Consider the following 25,413-nt stretch of genomic DNA (forward strand, 5'->3'; position numbering starts at 1 on the left):
ATGACGTATATGGTGATTGAATTATTAGCTGGTGTTAGAGGTTATCATGCATCTGAATGTCTACTGTGAATAGAAAGTCAAGTATTGACTATTAGAAAACTTGCAGTTTTATAGAACTTTCTATGAAAATCCCAAAGTTGATATTTGTACTATCTTAAAGGTACCCATCCAACCACCCATCTTTTCCATTCAGCTCTTTATTTCGCTCTGACTACATACATCACGTGTCTGTTAAGGCCACAGAAGGATGAACAAAACGGGTACTGTCCAGTTCCTGCACTTAGGCTGGTTGGAAAGAGTTGAGAATATAAATATTAAAATTACAACTGATTTATACTTAGTTACTGTTAGTTAATTAAAATTGTGGTAATTAGTGATAAATACCCCTACACCCTCTTCTCGAGGAGGTTACAATGAAGATGCAAACTGAGAGATAGACCCGAATCAGCCATTTCATCAAAGCAATGATTGTATCTGTATTGAGACCCAGGTGGAGGGAACTCCTTGCCGACCCTACAGAGAAAATCAGTCAGGGATTCTGATTAAGAAAACAAATCCTCAGCCTCCCGGCTTGGTGCCTCTAGTGTTTAAAAGGTCCAGGATAGGACAGGACAAGGAGAAAAGATGAAAGTGACAGTTGAATGAGTTGATAACTGGGTTCTGGGTCTGGAAACAAGCAGACGGTGGCAGCCCCAGGACGTTGGCACCCGAGGACTTGTAGGGGTAGTTGTGAAAGGGGGTCTCACCTTCAAGAAAGCGAAGGACAACTCATAGAATAGGAAAAATTATTTGCAAACCATGTGTCTGATAAGGGACTTGTTTCTAGCATGTATGAAGCACTCTTGCAGCTCAATAACAAAAAGGCAAATAACACAATTGAAAAATGAACAAAGGGTCTGAGTAGCAGTACCCTCACACACGGCTTGTGGGAACAGAAAGTGACATAAGCACTTTGGAAAACAGCCTGGGATTTCCTCCAAAGATGAAACAGAGAGTTGTCACAGGACCCAGCAATTCCAATCCTGGGTGTTTATCCAAAAGAAACGACAATATACGTCCACACAGAAATTTGTACATGAATATTTACGGCAGTATTATTTCTAGTGGCCAAAACAAAAAGACCATCCAGATGTCTATCGATGGAGAAGTGAATGAACTAAACGTGTACATATCTAAGCAACGGAATATCTTCATACATAACAAACAATGAAGTCTCCATACACACCGCGGCCTGGAGGAATCTTGCGAGTTTTATTCTACGTGAAAGAATCCAGACACAACAAAGGCCGCATACTCTGTGATATCATTCACGTAAAATACCCAGAATAGAGAAATCTAGAAAACCCCAACTAGATTAGTGGCAGAAATGTGTGCTGGGGGGCAACTGGCCAGGGAGCGGTGATAGTTAGAAAATACAGAGTTTCTTTTTGAGGTGTTGAAACCTTCCTGAAGTTTATTGTAGTGATGGTTTTGCAACATCTGTGAATATGTTAAAAGCCATTCAGTTTTACACCAAAATGAGTGAATTGTCTGGTTTGTAAATTGTATCTCAGTAAACCTGTTTTAAAAAATGGGGCTGAAGTTAAGCTCACCTGATGAATATTTGGTTTAAAACCGACTGTGGTACACTGTTTGGAGTTTTCTGGGATGCTCTGGGCTTAACAGGTGAATGAACACAGTCTCACCAGAACACAGCCAACCTGTCCAGCAGCTTGTTGACAGGATGGGCTTCATTCTAGATGTCTCCACAGGGCAGAAGCCTTTAAACATGATCTTTAGACTTAGGGAGACAGACAGAGAGAGAGAGAGATGACGTGTGGAAAGGGGAAGGGGTAGAGGGTGAGTGAACATGAGAGAACTATTCTAAATTGAAAGAGACAACAACCAAAGTAACGTGAATCTTGGTTCAAATAAACCAAACGTGAAAGGATGTTTATGGGGCAGGTGAAGACACTTGACTATGGACTAGATATCAGGTGATACTGAGAAATTGTTGAATTTTTAGAATGAGGCAATGGTACGGTGATTAGTGAAGAAAATGTGTTTAGGGGGAAATGTAAACATCTTTGGAATTTATTTTATTTTTTAAATTTTATTTTTTATTTTTTATTTTTCAAAATTTACATCCAAATTAGTTAGCATATAGTGAAACAATGATTTCAGGAGTAGATTCCTTAATGCCCTTGACCCATTTAGCCCACCCCCCCTCCCACAACCTCTCCAGCAACACTGTTTGTTCTCCATATTCAAGAGTCTCTTCTGTTTTGTCCCCCTCCCTGTTTTTATATTATTTTTGTTTCCCTTCCCTTATGTCCATCTATTTCGTCTCTTAAAGTCCTCATATGAGTGAAGTCATATGATTTTTTTCTTTCTCTGACTGACTAATTTCAATTAGCATAATACCCTCCAGTTCCATCCACATAGTTGCAAATGGCAAGATTTCATTCTTTTTGATTGCCGAGTAATACTCCATTGTGTGTGTGTGTGTGTGTGTGTGTGTGTGTGTGTGTGTATCACATATTCTTTATCCATTCATCCATCCATGGACATTTGGGCTCTTTCCGTCCTTTGGCTATTGTCGATAGGGATGCTATAAACATGGGGGTGCATGTGTCCCTTCGAAACAGCACACCTGTATCCCATGGATAAATGCCTAGCAGTACAATTGCTGGGTCCTAGGAAAGTTCTACTTTTAGTTTTCTGAGGAACCTCCATACTGTTTTCCAGAGTGGCTGCACCAGCTTGCATTTCCACCAGCAGTGCAAAGGAGATCTTTCTCCGCATCCTCACCAACATCTGTTGTTGCCTGAGTTGTTAATGTTAGCCATTCTGACAGGTGTAAGGTGGTATCTGTTTGTGGTTTTGATTTGTATTTTCCTGATGATGAGTGATGTTGAGCATTTTTTCATGTGTCAGTTGGCTATCTGGATGTCTTCCTTGGAAAAGTGTCTATTCATGTCTTTCGCCCATTTCTTCACTGGATTATTTGTTTTTTTGGGTGTTGAGTTTGATAAGTTCTTGATAGATTTTGGCTACTAACCCTTTATCTGATGTGTCATTTGCAAGTATCTTCTCCCATTCTGTCGGATGCCTTTTAGTTTTGCTGATTGTTTCCTTCACTGTGGAGAAGCTTTTTATCTTGATGAGGTCCCAGTAGTTCATTTTTGCTTTTGTTTCCCTTGCCTCCAGAGACGTGTTGAATAAGAAATTGCTGTGGCCGAAGTCAGAGAGGTTTTTGCCTGCTTCCTCCTCTAGTATTTTGATGGCTTCCTGTCTTACATTGAGGTCTTTCATCCATTTTGAGTTTTTGTGACTGGTGTAAGAAAGTGGTCCAGGTTCATTCTTCTGCATGTTGCTGTCCAGTTTTCCCAGCACCACTTGCTGAAGAGACTGTCTTTCTTCCATTGGATATTCTTTCCTGCTTTGTCAAAGATTAGTTGGCCATACGTTTGTGGGTGCATTTCTGGGTTCTCTATTCTGTTCCATTGATCTGAGTGTCTGTTCTTGTGCCAGTACCATATGGTCTTGATGATTACAGCTTTGTAGTATAGCTTGAAGTCGGGGATTGTGATGTCTCCTGCTTTGCTTTTCTTTTTCAAGATTGCTTTGGCTATTCAGGGTCTTTTCTGGTTCCATACAAATTTTAGGATTATTTGTTCTAGCTCTGTGAAGAATGCTGGTGTTACTTTGGTAGGGATTGCTTTGAATATGTAGATTGCTTTGGGTAGTATTGACATTTTAACAATATTTGTTCTTCCTATCCAGGAGCATGGAATCTTTTTCCATTTTTTTGTGTCTTCTTCAATTTCTTTCATAAGCTGTCTATAGATTTCAGTGTATAGATTTGTCACCTCTTCGGTTAGATTTATTCCTAGATATTTTATGGTTTTTTGTGCAACTGTACATGGGATCGATTCTTTGATTTCTCTTTCTGTTGCTTCATTGTTGGTGCATAGGAATGCAACCGATTTCTGTGCATTGATTTTATATCCTGCAACTTTGCTGAATTCATGAGTCAATTCTAGCAGTTTTTTGGTGGAATCTTTTGGGTTTTCCATATAGAGTATCATGTCATCTGCGAAGAGTGAAAGTTTGACTTCCTCCTGGCTGATTTGGATGCCTTTTATTTCTTTGTGCTGTCTGATTGCAGAGGCTAAGACTTCCAATACTATGTTGAATAACAGTGGCAAGAGTTCTTCATCCCTGTCTTGTTCCTGACCTTGGGGGGAAAGCTCTCAGTTTTTCTCCGTTGTAGATGATATTAGCATTGGGTTGTTCTTATATGGCTTTTATGATCTCGAAGTAGGCTCCTTCTTTCCCTACTTTCTTGAGGGTTTTTATCAACACAGGATGCTGTATTTTGTCAAATGCTTTCTCTGCATCTATCGAGAGGATCATATGGTTCTTGTCCTTTCTTTTATTGATGTGATGAATCATGTTAATTGTTTTGCAGACATTGAATGAGCCCTCCATCCCAGGTATAAATCCCACTTGGTCGTGGTGAATAATTTTTTTAATGTATTGTTGGATCCGGTTGGCTAATATCTTGTTGAGGATTTTTGCCTCAAAAAAGGATTTTTTTTTTTCTGAGGATTTTTTTGAGGATTTTGCATGTCCATCAGGGAAACTGGTCTATGGTTCTTTTTAGTGGGGTCTCTGTCTGGTTTTGGAATCAAGGTAATGCTGGCTTCAAGAAAGAGTTTGGAAGTTTTCCTTCCATTTCTATTTTTTGAAGCAGCTTCAAGAGAATAGGTGTTAAACGTTCCTTAAATGTTTGGTAGAATTCCCCTGGAAAGCCATCTGGCCCTGGACTCTTGTCTCCCCTGGAATTTATTTTAAAATATTTTTTAAAAGGGGCGCCTGGGTGGCTCAGTCAGTTAAGCGGCCGGCTCTTGAATGTGGCTCAGGTCATGATCTTGTGGTTCGTGGGGTTAAGCCCTGCATTGGGCTCTGCGCTGACAGCTTAGAGCCTGCTTGGGATTCTCTGTCTCCCTCTCTCTCTGCCCCTCCCACTCATGTGTGCTCTCTCTTTCTCAAAATAAAGAAATAAACACTGGTGCACCTGTTGGCTCAGTCGGTTAAGCGTCTGACTTCAGCTCAGGTCATGATCTTGTGGTTTGTGAGTTTGTGCCCCGCTTTGGGCTCTGTTCTGACAGCTCTCAGAGCCTGGAGCCTGCTTTGGATTATGTGTCTCCCTCGCTCTCTGCCTCTCCCCTGCTCACGGTCTGTCTCTCAATAATAAATAAACGTTAAAAAAATAAAAATTAAAAAAGAAATAAACATTTAAAAATATAATAAAATAAATTATTAAAAAAATAGATGAAGTGGAAATGACAAAATATTTTGTATGATTCAACTTTGAAATCTATGACTATAGATGCTGGAGAGGATGTGGAGAAACGGGAACCCTCTTGCACTGTTGGTGGGAATGCAAATTGGTGCAGCCACTCTGGAAAGCAGTGTGGAGGTTCCTCAGAAAATTAAAAATAGACCTACCCTATGACCCAGCAATAGCACTGCTAGGAATTTATCCAAGGGATACAGGAGTACTGATGCATAGGGGCACCTGTACCCCAATGTTTATAGCGGCACTCTCAACAATAGCCAAATTATGGAAAGAGCCTAAATGTCCATCAACTGATGAATGGATAAAGACATTGTGGTTTATATACACAATGGAATACTACGTGGCAATGAGAAAAAATGAAATATGGCCTTTTGTAGCAACATGGATGGAACTGGAGAGTGTGATGCTAAGTGAAATAAGCCATACAGAGAAAGACAGATACCATATGGTTTCACTCTTATGTGGATCCTGAGAAACATAACAGAAACCCATGGGGGAGGGGAAGGAAAAAAGAAAAGAAAAAAAAAAAAAAAAAAAGAGGTTAGAGTGGGAGAGAGCCAAAGCATAAGAGACTGTTAAAAACTGAGAACAAACTGAGGGTTGATGGGGGGTGGGAGGGAGGGCAGGGTGGGTGATGGGTATTGAGGAGGGCACCTTTTGGGATGAGCACTGGGTGTTGTATGGAAACCAATTTGACAGGAAATTTCATATATTAAAAAATAAAAAGGGGCGCCTGGGTGGCGCAGTCGGTTAAGCGTCCGACTTCAGCCAGGTCACGATCTCACGGTCTGTGAGTTCGAGCCCCGCGTCAGGCTCTGGGCTGATGGCTCGGAGCCTGGAGCCTGTTTCCAATTCTGTGTGTCTCCCTCTCTCTCTGCCCCTCCCCCGTTCATGCTCTGTCTCTCTCTGTCCCAAAAATAAATAAAAAACGTTGAAAAAAAAAAAATTAAAAAAAAAATAATAAATAAATAAATAAATAAATAAAAAAAAAAAAGAAATCTATGGGTTTAATATTTTCTACACTTTCATGAATGTTTACAAATATTGCGTAATAAAACTTTAAAAAACAAAGAAATAGAATAATCATTAAAAGAAGACTATCCGTGTTTTCAAACTAGCAGAGAAAAAAGTTTGTAGGGAAAAATATAGAAAATTTTATCCATCTAATTAGAAAAGGAAAGGAAGAAAAACAAATTGGAAAGGAATGAAAAAAAACAGGAAGCACAAGTATTTTGGGAGAAACACTTTCAAGCCTATTTAAATCACAAAACATGTAAATGGCTAAGCGTACTTATTATAATACAAAGACTCTCATAAGAGGTCTTTTTAATTAAGCTATTTGCTGCTTATAAGAGATCTGTCTAAACATACAGACATGCAAAGTATGGAAAGAAAGAGAAAATGTTTGGCGTAGCAGTATAATAACAAAATAGAATCTATGAGAAAAAAGTGTTAGCAGCAATATAGAGAGAAACTCTAAAATATTATCAGGAAAATTTCATTCCAGACATAACATTCTTACCCGGTTGCATTTAACAACATAGCTTCGGAACATGTAAAAAGCTGACAAAAATAGGGGAAGCCACTAACACTTGCTGAGATTTCTCTGAAAGAATTAAAAATAATTGTGTCAAGCAAATAATAAGTGAGGATATGGAAAAATCAAACTTACACTTAAATATGCGTATTATATCATATAAATATATACCATATTATATGTAATTAAGCTTTAGTTGCATATTACATAAATTTCATACATAAAAATAATATACAAGTTATGAACATGTTACATATAAAGTTATATACATATATATATGTTCCATGTGTATGTGTGTATATAGATAGATAGCTAGATCGTATATATCAAACTTAAAGAGGAAACATACATATGAAGTATTTATCAAGTTCATGCAACTCATAAAGAAATTCTCTGTTGAAATATAGATGCCTTCATGACTACTTTCTCTGAACATACGATTTTAGGTGGACGAAGGGGAGGGGAAGAGACTAAGGGAGACAAAAACAACAAAATAACTGTTTCCATGATTATTTTACTTTTTACTTTACCCAACATGGGAGTTGATTAGTCCAAAGATATAAGACACATGGAAGGCAGTCTAGTGTAGCAAAAGAAACAATTAAAAACATTTATTTTTAAAAAGGAAAAATATACATGAATGGAGGGATATCACTGGTTAAACTGACCCAAACCAAGGGTTTGCAAGGCCAGCACATGTGTCTTAGACAGGCTTGCTGCTCTGTTCCCTGGTGTTTTCAGTCCCTGTTTGAGGGAAGGAAATTTCAACTGGGATGAGAATCTCCTGTCCTAGACCCAGAGGAGCAGTGTTTCAGCCCATGCCCTGAGAACGTCTGACTCTTGTGTGAAGGGATTTAGTTATAAGACTGATCATTTTCCAGTTCCAAAATAAAAAGAACCATGGCTTATGTGAGATAATAAATTTCCAACGCGGGGAAGCATCACACATCCTAAACAGGACTCTGTCATCTGCACGTGCAAGGTGCTCTTTTGTTCTGTGCCAAAAATCATACAGCCATTTTAATTCTGGGCCCTGTGACACCTACTTTGTGAAATAGAGGTGATCCAGCCTCTGCTACCGAGATCCCGGAAAGCAAAAAGGAAAGACTGGATGGCATCCCCTGGAGTGATACAACACGAGGGCCCTGGAAGTGATTTTCAGCTCAGGACGATAGTAAGAGGAACAAAAGCATTAAATAATAAGCAATATTTGACGAATATTATAGCCACTGTGCTCAGCATGTTATACACCTCGTGGCCTTTGATCTTTAAAGTCCTCAAAGCTCCTAAATGACAGATAGGGACACCGAGGCTCAGGACACCTTTGCTAGTTCTCCAAGTTGTACTGTTGGAAAAAGTACAAAATCTAGATTCATGTTTAGACAGTATGACCTCAGAGCCCTCCGTCTTGGTGACCACGTTCAATTCAGTCCAGTAAGGAGGGGTTATCTGATAACTACCTAACTTGGTAGGAGACCGTCTTGACAGAGTGTTCAAATGGAGCCTAGATTACCTTTTTTTCAGATATGTTGAGGAGGAGTTCCTGCTCCTCTATCCAGAGATAGCTGGATGTCTCCCAAGGCAGCTTCAAGTTCAGAACAAGTGGGGAAAATAGACATTCTCTAAAACTGATGAACTTAAGCAAAAAGCAAGGCTGTAATTATGCGTAAGAGATGCTCCCGTACTGGACCGGGGCTGGGACTAGGAAGTGGTCAAGGAAACAAAGCAATTGAGGACATGGAATTATTAGCTTAGCCTGGATCCTTTGGCTCCTGCCTCCCCACAGATGATAGACCCTCCCTCCCGTATTTCTTCTCCTTTTGCTGCCTTGGGCAGATGTGGGGACCGTCTGTCATCATCATCAAGGCTCTTCTCTTTGTTGCCTTTGCCCTTACATCTACCTCTTACATCTACCTTTGCATCCGTCTGGCTGTCCTGTCAGCCAGCCCGGCATGTCGATCAGTGGGTCCACAAGTCAAGAACAAAGTTCGGCTAGTAGACAGGCAGTCGGCAGAACCCTGTGCTGATGTGTGGTGTTCAGAAGGAAATCTCCTTGTGGTCTGTGGGCCTTTCATCCAAACATCTTGTTTGTGTGGGGCGAACAGGAAACCACAGAAAAGCAGAAAGACAGAAAGCGAGTCATGTCAAAACCAGGGCCCACAGTGGTCCTGAAACCAGTGGTAGCAACAGCAGCGTGAGGAATCTTTCTTGAACATTCCAGCAAGTTGGAGTAACATGGAGAAATAGGGAACAGCAGTGGCATAAAAAAGAATCACTCCCGAGCCTTGATCTCAAAGGTTGGGATGTTCTTGTGAAAAGAAAAAAATCAAGGCACAGAGTCGAGAGAGGAAAGGACCAAAAGGGGCGCGCATTCAAAGAGAGTTGGGACACAAATAGCACATTTTGGAAGGTCTGAAGGAAATAAAATAAAATGGCTGGGAGCAATGAAGGCACAGGGACCACCGCATCTCATGCCAAGAAAGCTGGCAAATTGGATGGCTGGTGGCATTCTTAGTAAGAGCAGCTAATGAATTATTAGGCTCTGAGGCCTCCAAGGCCAAGCTGCGGGTGTGACGGTCACTAAGTGAATCCACTGCCCCCGACACAGTTCCTGAAATAGAATTGCCAGGCAAATAGTTGTTAAGAAATCAATCTTGAAATCTGGAGAAGCAAACCCTCTAGCACGTCCTGTATACTAATTAGTGATCCCACTGCCTCACCGAAAGGCCACATTTCCTCCGGATTTCTTCCTGGGTTTAGCGATCTGTCTTGGGAGGCAAGCTGTATGAAAGGGACCCAGAGCACGGCGATCGGCCCTCGCTGCGGGCGCTCGAGTCATTGGGTTTCTGTCCTGATTTCCTCATCATTAACCCGGGGCACCCAGACCAGTTACTGAAATTCTGTGCTTCACTTTTCTCCTTTGGAAAACTCAGGGTTGATATTGTTTCTACAGGATTGTCGTGCGGATAAAAGGGATAGTACATGTAAGGTACTTACTGCAAGCTCAGATGTTATTAAAACATGTTAACTCTTCTAAATACCAAAGGGCCCCAGGGCTGGAGGCGATCTTAGTGGTCATCTCATGCAGCTGCTTTCAACCCCAACCTGCCCTCAGAATTTTCAGGTCAGCTCTTCAGAAATGCAGATGCATGGGCTTCACTTTCAGATTTGCTAAATCCTAAGTTCCAATGATCCATTGGTTTGGGGAACCGCTGATCTGATCCAACCAAAGGCTTTACAGACACGGCACTGTTTAGTGGCAGAACAAGGTGTAAAATCTGGTCTGAACGATAGTGTTTCTGGGAGGCCACTGTGACCAGAGTGAGGGCTGGACGCTCATGGAGGGCAGAGTCAATGACTCCTATGACTCATCAGAGACTGGTAGGTTTCCTGAAACTTTGGGGGAAAGTAATTTCATTTCTTGAACACCAAATGGATCAAACGGATCAAAACCAAGCATTTACTAAGGACGTAGCACCAAGTAGAGCCCTGAGGTTAAGACCCGCTCTGTCACTAAGTACCTATGTGACGTCAGGCAAGTCAGTACATTTCTCTAGGCTTCCGTTCCAACATGTAAATAATGGTGATTTCTGACCTAATTGCTTTAGGACATTTTAAATTTAAAGAGGATTCATACATGTGAAGGTATTTCAAATGGGAAATTGCTAGAGAAGTAGACTATTGCCACAATTCATTAAAAAGAAAATTTTAACATTTATTTGTTGCTGAGGGACAGAGAGAGTCAGAGCATGAGCAGCGGAGGGGCAGGGAGAGAGGGAGACACAGAATCCGAAGCAGGCTCCAGCTCCAAGCTGTCAGCACAGAGCCCGATGAGGGGCTCGAACCTGAGATCATGACCTGAGCTGAAGTCGATGCTTAACCCACTGAGCCACCCAGGGGTCCCACCCCTATTCATTTTTATGTCACTCCAACGAGCCTCGAATTCCATCATGCCTGGTGTATGTGATCAGTGCACGGATGTCGAATCGAGTTTGTGGGTTAAATAAGCTGAAAATGGAGACGATTTTAGTGTCGGGAAATGGTTTATCAACGTGGGGTGCTGAGCATCAGAGGGATTCACAAATGGAGAGAGGGCTGGGGGCGAGTTGATGGTGGCAATTTTCAGAACCACAGTGTCTTTCATGTCTCTTCTGTCCTGCTGTCTGGCCTTTTCTGCATGTGGGGCCACAGAGGAGAAGGCCAGGAGCCCAGCTGGAGGGGCGAAGAGGAAGCTAGCCTGTGCCGTGCTGCCGCAAAGTCTATTGGGGCTGCCTCGGAGACCACAAACACCGCAGGGGCACGGATGCGAACAGGCTGTGACATCGCCACCAATGCCCTAGACACAGCAGTTTTCTGTTCTTGTTTGTAATAACAGAGTGAGTGGTTGTGCCAATAGAAACAGAACATACTCACGAACAAGTCAAGAAACAGTGGATCCAGCCCCTGGATCTATCCCCGACCCCACTAGCCCTCCTCCGACGGCAGAAAAGCCTTCCAAGAGCATCTTTCATGTCCTTGTTTCTGAGGCTGTAGATAATGGGGTTCAGGAAGGGGGCAAGGATGACAAAGGTGATAGCAATTGCTGTGTCCCAAAATACGGAGTAGGTGGCTGAGAATCGCAGGTACATGACAGCGACACTGCCGAAAAACAGCAAGAACACAGCCAGGTGGGCAGCGCAGGTAGAAAAGGCCTTGCGGCGGCCCTCGGCTGAGGGCATCCCCAGAATCACCACGATGATCCGGATGTAGGATAGGGCGATGGCCAGGAAGGAGGCCACAATCTCCCCTGCATGGATGGCGTCCACAATGACCGCCAGGGACGTGTCCGTGCAGGCCAAGCTCAGCACGGGCGTAAAGTCGCAGAATATCTGCCGGATCTGGTTGGAGCCACAGAAAGGCAGGGTGGCAAGCCACACGATCTCGGGAAGCACAAGGAGGAAGCCACAGACGCAGGACCCAGCGGCCAGCTGGGTGCACAGCCTGGGAGTCATGATGGTCGCGTACTGGAGAGGCCTGCAGATAGCGACGTACCTGTCAATGGCCATGGCCGTCAGGACGCAGCCTTCGGTGATGCCCAGGGAGTGGAAGAAATACATCTGTAGGAGGCAGCCAGCCACAGAGATGGTCTTGTGCTCACTGATCAGGCTGGAGAGCATCTTGGGGATGGTGGTCGTGGTGTACCAGATCTCCAGGAAAGAGAGGACGCTGATGAAGAAATACATGGGGGTGTGCAGGGCCCTGTCGAGCTGGACGACGATGAATATCATTAGGTTCCCAGTTACGATAAATCCGTAGGTGAGAAGCAGAAGAATGAAGAAGAGGACGCCACCTTCAGGCAGATGTGGGAACACAGAGAAGAGGAACTCAGTCACCGTAGTCAAATTCCCACTGGTCACCAACTCCGTCATCTGCCAGCGGAAGAAAAGAGACAGAGAAACTCCTGAAATTGGCGTGGCGATCACACACCGGAAACAGCTCCGCTCCTGTCCGTGATCAAGTTACCTAAGTTGACTCTGGGACCCTAGACAGGATAGTTAGAAATATCTCTCAGCTGTAGAGATCTCTAACCTGCTAGAAATATCGTAATCTTGGCTTTGGGACCCCTCAGTGCATCTTTTAAAAAATTTTTTGCAACGTTTCTTTATTTTTGAGGGAGAGATGGACAAAGTGCGAGTCGGGGAGGGGCAGAAAGAGGGAGACACGGAATCCGAAGCAGGTTCCAGGCTCCGAGCTGTCAGCACAGAGCCCGACGCGGGGCTCGAACTCATGAACCGCGAGATCATGACCTGAGCCGAAGTCGGGCGCTCAACCAATTGAGCCACCAAGGTGCCCCTCAACACATCTTTTGTAAACATCTTCAGCGGATGCAAAGAAAACACAAAGCGACACACAAATGAATTCTCCAGAAATACTTGCTGGGGGCTCACTTTTTTAATTCCTTGGTTCTCCCCCTCACTCTCTGCCTCTGTGTGTTTAGCTTTAAAATGTGTACCTTGGGGCGCCTGGGTGGCACAGTCGGTTAAGTGTCCGACTTCAGCCAGGTCACGATCTCGCGGTCCGTGAGTTCGAGCCCCGCGTCAGGCTCTGGGCTGATGGCTCGGAGCCTGGAGCCTGTTTCCGATTCTGTGTCTCCCTCTCTCTCTGCCCCTCCCCCGTTCATGCTCTGTCTCTCTCTGTCCCAAAAATAAAAAATAAAAAAAAAATAAAAAAAATAAAATAAAATAAAATGTGTACCTTTCTTTCCAACTATTCTCCACTCCTGTTCTTCATAGCGAGTTAAAAAAAATACAAAGACACTGTCAGGAGCCCTTGTTTCAATAATTCATCACGCTGCTCTCCCATTTTTTTCTGGCCCTGATCCCTAACCTGAGGTTGGCGGGCTGGTCATCTCCTCTTCTGCTTTGTTTCTGTTTTGTTTCACGGTGACATCTGTTTCTCATTAGATGCCAAGTGCCCAGATGCCAGGAAATACCCCTGCTCACATCCCTCTCCTTCTCCCCCTTCTCTGCCTCTCTCAGCGCTTGATCCTGACAGTTCCTCAGACCAAGAGTCTCTCCAGAACCACCTTGCGCCTGACTATTTGTCACTGAATTTTGGGCAGGCATATAACTCCACTCCACACACCGCACACCTCCTAAGCCACATCAAAGAGCCAACAGGAAGGAAATCATTCCAAATAAAAAATCACTTCTAACGTAACTACGCCTGCCACAAAACCCAGCTGCAATAGAAATCAGGCCAGCATGTACCTGTTAGGGAGAAGGGCCAACTAGACTTTTTGTAAGGCTATTTAATGTTCGTGAGAGCAGGGTGCATTCCCTCTCGCCTGGACTATTTGATTTTGTTTATTTTTTTTTTTAATTTTTAATGTTTATTCCTTTTTGAGAGACAGAGCATGAGCAGGGGCGGGACAGAGAGAGAGAGAGAGAGAAAGAGAGAATCTGAAGCAGGCTCCAGGCTCTGAGCTGTCAGCACAGAGCCTGATGTGGGGCTTGAACCCAGGAATCGTGAGATCATGACCTGAGCTGAAGTCGGACGCTCAACCAACTGAGCCACCCAGGTGCCCCTACATTATTTCATTTCATTTATTTCTACCTGTGACAGAGAGATTATTATTGTTTTATAAGTAGAAAAGCTGAGAACTGAGAGGGGAGAAATAACTTGTTCAAATACACTTTTCGGGGATCCCAAACAGTTGCTAGGAGCCTGGTCTGTAGGCCTTAAAATTCCACGATTATTTTTTTGTTCCACAGTGGGGGATTTAGGTCCGGAGTCACCAGTCGTTCATTCTGTCTGCTTCGTCTATCCTCAGGACTGTCCTGAGTGTGAGATGAGAGCGTTGTTGGGTTTTGTTCTTTCAGGTCAAAAGCAGATGAAAATAAATGCATTGCAGGTTAGGAAAAGCAATTTATATAAAATGCCTCTCGCCTTCAGCCTCAAGCCTCGAAGAAGGCTTTGGAAGGGAGGAAGCTTCAGTGCTTAGCAGAAGGGCGGAGCCTGCATTGGGAGAGCTGTGAGGTCTGAATGCTCTCTGACTGAAGCAGCCGCTTACTTCTCTGTCCTTTCTCAGCCAGAAGCAGCCAGACAATGGCCATGCTGAGTGGTCTTTATGGAGAACGTAGATGGACACAGCAGGAGGCTACGGTGTTAGGAGAAAAGGGAAGCAAGTTCAGCACTAAGTGACTCATAGCGGGCAAATAGAGTGGCCGCTTTGCCGCCCTGAGTGAGGCCCTTCTCACTAGGAAGCCTGCACCATTGGTCACCGTTCAAACATTTATTCAGTTAACACTCACGTATTGACTGACCTTCCGCTAAGTGCCGGTCACTGCCGTCGGTTCGAGAGCTAGCTGCGGGTGAATAAAACCGCTCTCCTAGATTCCGCGCTTCATTCTTTTGACCGTTTCGCTCATGTAATACAGTTCTAAAAATATGAAGTTTTACCCCAGACATTGAGGAAACTTTACCTTGGAAAACGAGGGCAAATCCGAGTCCGGAGGAGTTAAGGATACGAAGAAAGCAGTAGGCAGGCGCAGAAGGAGTGGAGGCGGGTTAGCAGTTAGATTGGAAAACTTGCTTTCAACAGTCTGTTGCACTCACCTTGCCTGAGACCACAATGACGTTCTTCAGAGTCTCTGCAGCTACCAGCCCCTGCCGATTGTCAGCAGGGGTATTGATGTCTTAGAAGGCCCTTCGGGGAATTTCTAGAGAAAAAATCCTCTCCTGGGACTTTCGCTTTAGATGATGCAAGATCCGAAGGCAAGTGGTGTATTTGATTCTCCCCCTCTGAGGGATAAATTAAGGGGAAAGTGTCACATAATAATTAGAGATTCCCCAGGGTCGGGTCTCAAAGGCCTCCTTGTGGCCAAATCACCTTGTGTCGCACAGGGGAGTACAGAGCTGGGCCCTGGGGCTGGAGTAGTGGTGGGCGTCAGAACTGACCAGTCGGGGCCCTGCTTCTCTGGAAACGCTCTCTCAGCTTTCACCATGCTGTCCATTCCCTCTGCTGCTCTCAGAACAATGACGATAATACTAATGATAAATCACTTGGGACATCAACAAAAATAAGGACCTGTAAAGAATGTGTCACACAAAGATGCAGTGCTTTATAAAACTATGTTGGAAGATATCAAACACCCAAATAAATGGATTGATATGATGTATTAATGAATAGAACGTCTTGATTACAGAAGCACGGCAATTCTACACAAATGAGTCCATTCCTTCAATGCAATTTCCACCAAAATTCCATTTGGGTAGGTGGAGTGGGGAACGTCAGGAGGAGGGACAAGACTAAGATATTTCAAAGGAGAAGATTAAAATGGTAAGGCCTGTCCTACTATGGATCAAAGGTTATAACAGCGACATAACAAGCAAATGGAAGCCAGGGAATAGACCGACGCAGTGTGGAGCTTTGACATATGGCGGAACAGAAACCACAGAGCAGAGTACGGGGGGAGGATGGGCAGAGACGCACAGTGGGTCTACAGAGTAAGGGCTGATTATTACTAAGTGGTGCGGGAATCTCGATTTAAACATACGAGAGACATAAAATAAAACTTGTCCTGACATTACATTCCCATACAGCTACAGATAGAATGAAGGTCTAATATGAGAAATCAACTTTAATGCTTTTTTTTTAAAGATTTTATTTTTAAGTAATCTCTATACCCAACATGGGGCTTGAACTCACAACCTTGCAATCAAGAGTCACATGCTCTACTGACTGAGCCAGCCAGGTGCTTCCCTTTGAAAAAATTTTTTTTTTAGTTTTAAAACTTTAATACTTAAAATAAAATTTGAGAGACTATTTTATCACTTCACATAGGGAAAATATCTTAAGTCAATAGAAATATAAATTACAAAGGAAAAGATCATTAAATTCAGGTATATTAGTATTTCCATTTACCAAATGGTACCATTGAGAAAATAAAAAGACAAAGTACCTGTTAGGAAGCTGTATTTGTAAATGATATAACTGACAAAAGTATTTGTAAATAGCTCCTGCAAATTAAAAAGAAAATGATGTTTTTTTAAGTTTTTTTAATGTTTATTTGTTTTTGAGAGGGAGAGAGAGACATAGTGTAAGCCAGGGAGGGGCAGAGAGAGAGGGAGACACAGAATCCGAAGCAGGATCCAGGCTCCAAGCTGTCAGCACAGAGCCGGTCGCAGGGCTGGAACCCATGAATGGCAAGATCATGACCCGACCCAGAGTCAGGTCGCTCAACCGACTGAGCCACCCAGGCACCCCTAAAAAGAAAACGATTTTAAAAACCAGGTGAATACATGCATATAATATACACACAGATGCACACATATACACTCAGCCTCACTGATAAGCAGGGAAACGCAAATAGAAAAAATAGTGCATTATTTATACGTACAACTGAACAGCAACAAATGTGACCACACACAATGATGAACAGTAGTAGAAATTCATGCTTCGTTGATGGAATACAGACGTTGAAAAACAATTTGGTCGTGTCTCACAGAGCTGAAGGCGTGAATGCTCGACAACACAAAATGTTCACGCCTAGCGAATGATTAATTTGTGTCCCATTAACACGAGATGGAAGTATGTATTTAGAGCTGCAGCCACGTAGGTTGATATGAATGACTCTCAAAAATATGCTGAGTGAATAAGCAAGTTGCGCAACAACACCTAAACTATCATTCAATTTACACAGAGTTAAATAGACAAAACTAAACACTGTGTTTCTTTGACTGAATATCCACACGCTTACAGGGTAATGAACACAACATCCAGGTTAACGGCGATATGCAGCATTTGAGGGTTTGGGGGCAAGGATCGGATTGAGGAGGAGCGTTTAGTGGACTTCAAAGTTATTAATAATGTTCTTTCTTACCTGGGGTCATGGGTTCGTGTGAATGAGAGGTAAAAATGTAAAGCAAGATGGACATAAAAAGGTAAACTACTCTCTAAAGAAAAGCAAGAAGGGGGAAATGAAGGCCGTGTGGTAGCCCAAAAGCAACCATAAATAGAGGGTGAGTATGTATTTTAAGATGAATGCATTTGAACAGATTTATAAGCGGAAGGAGCAGACAACATAGAGAGGAAGCAGTGAGAAGATTCTTAAAATTAGTGAATTCACTCATTCATCCAATTACTTATTTTTTTAACAATGTATCCATTCATCAAGTGCTTATCAGGGGTCTGTTTTAAAATGCCACCTTCTTACATGCAAATATTTGTTGAATGAATAAATAATTTTGCTATAATTGATGGATGCCACCTTAATAAGGTGATTCTTTAAAATTATCTTAATGTTTATTTTATTTGTAAGAGAAAGAAAGAGAGACAGAGTGCGAGCAAGGGAGGGGCAGAGAAAGAGGGAGACGCAGAATCTGAAACAGATTCTCGAACCCACGAACCATGAGACCATGACCTGAGTTGAAGTTGGATGCTTAACCAATTGAGCCACCCAGGCGCCACCTTCATAAGGTGATTTATATCGCAAACGACATGTACTACAAATGTTTAATTAAAGCTCCATTGTATGAAATGAAATGAAATGAAATGAAATGAAATGACATGGAATGAAGTGAAGTGAAGTGAAGTGAAGTGAAATGAAATGAAATAAGATAAAATAAGATAAAATAAGATAAAATAAGATAAAATAAAATAAAATAAAATAAAATAAAATAAAATAAAATAAAGTAAAGTAAAATAAAATACTACCTTTTTAAAAACTAGTCACTGAGTCAACAGTGTCACCCTTACTCTACCATGTATATTCCTTTCATTATCAGGGTTGCTGTTGTTTTTGCTTTTGTTTTTGTTTTTAACTCAAATCCATTTTCAAATTCTATTTCCTTTCTATATGTACTGCTGCCAGTCCATTAGTTTTTTAACACTTCATGCCTGTTTTCTATGTCTTTTTGTAAAAGAATAAAAATCATCTTGTGGTGTACGTTTTTTCTTCCTCTGGCTTTGCTCACCTGGAGGTAAATGTTAGACTCACGTTTTAGTTTAAAAAAAGAGAAAAAGAAAGAATGAAAGTATCCTTCTGGTTGTATTCCCCACTCATTATGTGGGAGAACTTGTCGAACCCCAGGTCTCTCCAAGGGCTAGCTCGTCAATACCTCTTTCCAGTGGCAGGAAAGGCACCTGCCACTGAGACCATCGAGGCATGCCACATACCCTCCGTGGGACCCCCTCGTTCTCACTCCTGCCGCTACTGCTAATGGCTCTGTGATCCCCGGGATGCCTCTGAAAAGTTCTGCTGAGCCTCGCTGGGCAGCTGCTGGCAGAATCTTCTATGTTGTTCTACAGGGTTGCTGTGTGTCGCTGAACTACTCTGAAGCTTCTTCGGTGCAAAGTGGAGAAAACCTTCTGCCTTTGAACCACATTTTGTTAGCTTCACTCCTCTTGTTCCTCATCCTTCTTCTGTCTCGGCAGATAATTTCTATATAAACTGTCCTCTCACCCTTTGGACAAGAAAGAAAACCAAGTATCCCTTGCCATGTGGCGTCTAGCCAGACTCAAAGACCTGGCTTCCCAAAGGTGTGGTAACTTCACGAAAGGGGAGCATGGCAGCCAGCGTTCTCCTAATTAACCACAGGGGACATGGAGTTGCTTTCTCTGGGACCAGAGAGAACCTTTCTGAAGAGAGCCCTTCTCCCACTGGACGATCCCCTGAGACGCCCGGGGCTGTGCTTGGAGTCATAACTCTCCTGTTTGTAGACTGCACAACCATGGAGATGAGGACATTCGTCAGACAGAGGTGGCCCCTGGGTTCTGGAAGAGGTGGCTTTGGGATGAGGGGTGGGCTCTGTACTTTGGTGTGTGCATGGGTGGCATTTGGGGCTGTGTATTGGGGAATTTTATTTTTTCTGTTCGTTTTCAGTGCAGACCTGTGGAAGCTTGGTCGAGGCTTAGCAGCATGAGTGAGGTAGGGGGAAAGGCCCATAGCTCAGGGATGAGGGGGTTGGTGGATTTCCCAGGACTACCAATGGTCATAACAAACGTCATTGAATTTTGTCTGGGTCACTAGCTGTATGACTCTCTTAGCCTCCATGATTTCTGGGTTAACTTCTGATGCAGGAAGCTTGCGTTTTATTTAGTGGAATCAGAAAATGCCCTCAAGATAAAGCAATGCCGTGGCAGCCAGAGGAGACTAGTCGCTGAGATTCTAAAAGGGAGCTCCACTCTTCCAGAAAACACACAAGTCCAATTAGATATGATTGGAAGGCCCAATATTGCCTTCCTATATGCATCTCCTTTCCTAAAGACTCAAGTTTCTGAAGACCTGCCAATTTTCCTCTTTTCCACGTTTCGATTTCCTAATTCCAAAATGTATTGGCCACAGAGCAAAATGTTAGTTTCCCTATTGATCTCCCTGCTGCCTCTGAAAGAAGAATCCAGAACATTATAACAGTGTTAACTTCTGTCATGAGGAATTTATACAGGGAATAATAGAACTGAGAGATCTTGGGATGTCAAAATGATTTAAAAGCCTCATGTACATTCACATTATTTATCATGCTAAGAAGTTTAGGCTTTATTCAGCAGCCTCTACGATTCACCTCCACGTCTGTTTTCAGACACAGTATTGACAGCTTTGCATTTAAGAAAGATTATTCCAGAATCTGAGTGGACGGTAAACTGGGACAAATCAAGTCTGAAAACAATGAGTCTAGATAAGAGTAATTAAGGCAAGAGACCATCAGAGCCTACACTGCTTTTGCTTGTGAACTTCTGTTTTTTCTTAAGTAGACGTTTTCTTAAAGAAAAACAAAGGGAAATTTTGCCTTTCGTATTTCTCCTGTTTCAACATAGGTTTAATATTCTGCTGTATTTACAAAAAGGAAGAACGAAAACAATTAAAAATATTTGGCTGCCATACACCATGCTGACTCTCCGTTTGTTTAAATCCTCTGGAATTCTGCTTTCAGAATAACTTTATCTATTTTTTGTATCTATTGTCAGCTCACAATTGCCTTGACTCTTTGGGATTGATATCAGTTGTTTTCTCCTTCGAGGTATTTATTTTAATTTAAAAGTTTTGAGATATGACTGGCACTTAACATCGTGTAAGTTCAAGGTGTGCGTGGCGGCGTGATGCATTTGTAGACTGCGGTGTGATTCCCGCCGCAGCTCGATTAACATCGCTCCCCTGTCATGCGACTGTGAAGTCCCCATCTCTGACAATTTCACCCCGAGGTGGTTTAATACAGCGAAGGCACGTCTCAGAGTTCCGCCACACATACAAGCATTTAAGGGCAAACAGGCACATTATCACACCTGTTCTTCGAAGTTCATGGAAGTCCCAACTTTCTTCTTTTTTTTTCTTTTTTATTATTGAAATATAATCGACATCCAGTCTTAGGTTAGTTCGGGGTGTGCGACATCGTGATCTGACACCTGTATGCATCACGCAGTGTTCACCGAGGTATCTGCAGCTACCTCCTGTCGCCATACACTGTCATTACGACATTGATTGTATTCCCTATGCTCTCCTTGTCTTTCCCATGACTTATTTGATAACTGTGTGTTAGTGCCTCTTAATGCCCTTCATCCAAATCTCTGTTCTTCAGGCTCTCTGATTATGAGAAGAAAGAAAAAATCAAAGACAAAATTAATCAGACAAATTAAAGACAAAATTATCAGAATTCTCTCTGGCAGAAAAGCTAACCTGGTGAGATCAGGTGATGGACCGTCTGTTAAGGGAGGGGCACAGAAATGTATGTGTCACGGTCCTATTGCTATCCCCTCCCCTCCAGCCTCAGAGGCTGCTTGGCTTGTTGTGTTATTTTATCATTTCAGATGAGGGGGTAGGTATATTTCCAGCCAATCTACATATCCTGGTCACCTGGTTTTTTTGCTACCCCCCCCCCCCCCAATTCTAGCATTCCGTATGCCACGGATTCTCAACTGGGACAATTTTACTCCCTCTTTTCCCCTGTAGGGACACTTGGCAATGTCTAGAGACATCTTGGTGATCATGACTGGGGGAGGGGTCCATGCCACGGGCACCCAGGAGGTAGAGGTCAGCGTTGCTGCCAATCGTCCTACAATGGTCAGGGAAGCTTCCAGCCTTTCACCTCCAGCAAAGAACTATCTGGTCCGAAATGTCAGTTGAGGAGATCTGCTCTATGCTAATTAATGAACCCTATGGTGTGGATACAGACGTGGATATTTGACGCTCTTACAAAACCTGTTCAGTGTGGACTGCCGATTAGTCTTCTTTTAAAAACATTTTTTTAATGTTTATTTTTCAGAAAGAGAGAGAGAGAGTGAGGGGCGGGGGGGGGGGGGTGGGAGGCAGATAGAGAGAGGGAGGCACAGAATCTGAAGCAGGCTCCAGGCTCTGAGCTGTCAGCACAGAGCCCAACGTGGGGCTCAAACCCACAACCCCTGAGATCGTGACATGAGCTGAAGTCAGATGCTCAACTGACTGAGCCACCCAGGTGCCCCTAAGCTACCCACTTTAAATGATCTTATTCTTACCCACAGAGGGGATCATTCTGTCACAACTCATTTTGTGTCTCCAACATTTCATCTCCAAACAATAAAGATGTCTACCGACTTAAGTTGTTTCTAATTTACTAGTATAACAAATACTCCAATGAGTCTTCGTATACAATATTTTACTCTTCAGAATATTTTTCTCGTGCTATTTTGGTGAAACGGAGGCTCAAAACAGTCTCAAGAGTCTCAATAAAAATTGCCAAAATGCCATTGAGAAGAGTCTGTACCAACTTAAGTGTCCGAACAGCAAAATCACTTGCCTAGTTAACAGAATAGTTGGTCACATATGGTGTCATAATTACTGCTAAGTATTTGCAAGTTAGACAGGATCACCTTATAGCTTGAAGAGCCACTCACAGACACATGTCGGCACTGACTTTGTGACGTCTCTGTCATCTTGTCATCATCAACCCCATTGTGCTTATGGTTCACATTGTCTGAAAAATTCCAGAGTAGGTAGGTCCTCTTGGAAGCTTGAAGGTTAAATAGATGACCTAGATAGGTTTGGGACCAAAACAAAAAATGTACACATCATGTAAACACATGTATGTGTCCATTTTTAAAATTAACAGCACTATATTAAAATGCTCTGTGTTGTGTCAGGCTGTATTAAAATTTCACACCAGTCTCACCTCAGTGTCTTTTTTCCTTACTGTTTTTCTGCCCCGATTGTTTCTCCCTGCCTCTCTCTCTGCCCTGGAATTTATACTTACCATTACAAAGGCCACACACATTCTGTCCCCTGGGATAAAGGTCTCTGCCTTCTCCCCAAATGCCACTAGTAATTTTAGGGACTGAGGTAAATGTCTCTAGAAAAGTAAGTGTTGGCCCAGCTGCTGTGGGAAACAGACCAAGGACACAGGGCAATTGTCAGGGGTTTCGTGAAGAGAAGGAAGGCAGCCAGCAGCTGGGGGAAGAAGAGAGACGTGTCAAGAATGGAAATGTCAGGGGCGCCTGGGTGGCTCAGTCGGTTGAGCGCCGACTTCGGCTCAGGTCACGATCTCGCGGTCCGTGAGTTCGAGCCCCGCATCGGGCCCCTGTGCTGACAGCTCAGAGCCCGGAGCCTGTTTCGGATTCTGTGTCTCCCTCTCTCTGACCCTCCCCCATTCATGCTCTGTCTCTCTCTGTCTCAAAAATAAATAAACGTTAAAAAAAAAATTTAAAAAAAGAATGGAAATGTCAGTAGCATAGGACACAAGAAGCAGATCTCAGTCACCTCCATCCAGGTAGCTGGATAAACTCTCGGGCCCATTTGGGGGTGCCGACCTGGAAGAAGAAGAGCTTACCTTAACCCCTCAACCCTTGGAAATGTAAATCCTTTCCTATATTATTGTGAGCTTTTTGAAACTCAAGAAAAAAGTTTTCTGTGTGAAGAAAATTGTACAGAAGTTTCTCTGGTTATAAAATCAAACTACATTTATTTGAAGTAAATATTTAAGAATCTAGTTCTTTGATATTTGAATTACTGCTTAAAAATCTTAGTATTCCAGGAGCGCCTGGGTGGCTCAGTCAGCTAAGCGTCCGACTTCGGCTCAGGTCATGATCTCTTGGTTTGTGGGTTCAGGCCCCGCGTCAGGCTCTGTGCTGAGAGCTCAGAGCCTGGAGCCTGCTTCAGATCTGTGTCTCCCTTTCACTCTGCACTCCCCCCACCCCCACTTGCTCTCTGTCTCTCTCTCTCAAAAATAAACATTAAAAAACATTTTTAAAAATCTTAGCATTCTATTTATAAATCTAATAGATTTTATCCCTCACTATTAAAGATGTTTGACAACTATTTCATCTGATTGATAAGCTTGGCGATTAAATCCTTTTAAACATTTCAATGATATACATTATTTTGTTTTTAAGAACCTCAATATTCTAACTTAAATAACAAAGCCTCTACAGTTTCTAAAAGTAACCTTTATAATAAAGAAATAAAAAATACGGCTACTGCGATATCCTTTTTTAAAAATGTTTATTTACTTTCGAGAGAGACCAGAGAGAGAGAGCATGAAGGGGGGATGGGGGGGATAGAGAAAGAGGAAGACACAGAATCCTAAGCAGACTCCAGGCTCTGAGCTGTCAGCACAGAGCCGGACGCGGGGCTCAAACCTGTGAACCAGGAGCTTAACCGACTGAACCACCCAGGCACCCCTAATCCTAAATTCTTTTGAGTGTTTCCATCCTGTGATCAACATGGTGAGATCCCAATTTTAAATAACAAGCGTAATATTTTGAATTTTATTAACTATAAATTTTACCTCAATAGAGTTGATTTTTAAAAAGTATAAATTACTGGCTCTATTACAAATTTAAAATTCGAATTAGAAGTTCGATTTGGTATTCTAATAGGTCAAACTGTTAAATAATTAAATTATTTAATTAAATTAAATTAAATTATAAATTAAATTAAATAATGCAAATACACAAAATACTAAATGCATAGACTTTTCTTAGGGCAAAAGAGAAATGATAGGTTTTGATTCTATTACCTGTTTCTACAGTTGGCTCTAAAATCTTTCTGGGCTTAAAAGATGCTAACCCACTACAGAAATTATTATATGACCCATTTCTTTATTCCTGCAACAATTATTTACTGAGGCTACTATGCCAAGAACTGTTTCAGGTGCTTGGGATACAGTTGAGAACAATTTCCTGCCTTTACATAGCTAACACTGTGGTGAGGGGAGATGTTTTTTAAAATACATATTAATAGGGGCGCCTGGGTGGCGCAGTCGGTTAAGCGTCCGACTTCAGCCAGGTCACGATCTCGCGGTCCGTGAGTTCGAGCCCCGCGTCAGGCTCTGGGCTGATGGCTCGGAGCCTGGAGCCTGTTTCCGATTCTGTGTCTCCCTCTCTCTCTGCCCCTCCCCCGTTCATGCTCTGTCTCTCTCTCTCTCTGTCCCAAAAATAAATAAAAAACGTTGAAAAAAAAATTTAAAATACATATTAATAGTAAACCAGAAAATTGGCAAATTATATGAAACTATGTCCTGTGGGAAAAAGAAAAGAAAATGTTGCAGGACAAGAGGGTCTGGTATGGGTAAGGAGATCATAATTTTAAGCAGAGTGGTCACGTTGGACCTCATTTAGTAGGTCACATTTGGACAAGGATTTGGACAAGAAGTTAGTCGTATGGTTATGTGGAGGGAGAATAATCCAGGCAGCAGGTAAACCTGGTGAGAGAGCCCCAAGGTGGGCAAGCACTGGCCTGTTCAAGGATTCAAGGAGACCACTGTGGTTGGAATGGAGTAGAGGTGGAGGGAGACCACTGCAGGACGAGTGCAGGGAAATAAAAAAGATGGAACCTCGAGGGCCTCAAAGGCTATTGTATGTATTTATAGTTTCCTAATTTATTCTGAGAATGGGGGCCAGTGAGAGTTTGGAACACAGGAGAGTTATCCTGATTTAGAATTAAAAAAACAAAAACAAAAAACAAAAAACAAACATGGCTGCTTCCCGTTGAGAAGACAATGAAGGGAGACACGGAGAAAGCTGGAGTCCTGGGGAGGATACTGCTACAATCCTGTGAGAGATGATGGTGGCCTAGGTCAAGAT

The 25,413-nt window shown here is 42.7% G+C and overlaps 1 protein-coding gene across 1 annotated transcript; it reads right to left on the bottom strand.

Moving 5' to 3' along the window:
• Positions 1-10,924: 10,924 nt before the first annotated feature.
• OR6K6 (olfactory receptor family 6 subfamily K member 6) lies at positions 10,925-12,437 on the bottom strand. Its single transcript, XM_060643173.3, has one exon. It carries the CDS (start codon positions 12,290-12,292, stop codon positions 11,294-11,296), a length of 999 nt encoding a protein of 332 aa, XP_060499156.3. The 5' UTR covers positions 12,293-12,437; the 3' UTR covers positions 10,925-11,293.
• Positions 12,438-25,413: the final 12,976 nt, after the last annotated feature.

The sequence above is a fragment of the Panthera onca genome, chromosome F1 (assembly GCF_046562875.1).
Source record: "Panthera onca isolate mPanOnc1 chromosome F1, mPanOnc1 haplotype 2, whole genome shotgun sequence".
Lineage (NCBI taxonomy): Eukaryota > Metazoa > Chordata > Mammalia > Carnivora > Felidae > Panthera > Panthera onca.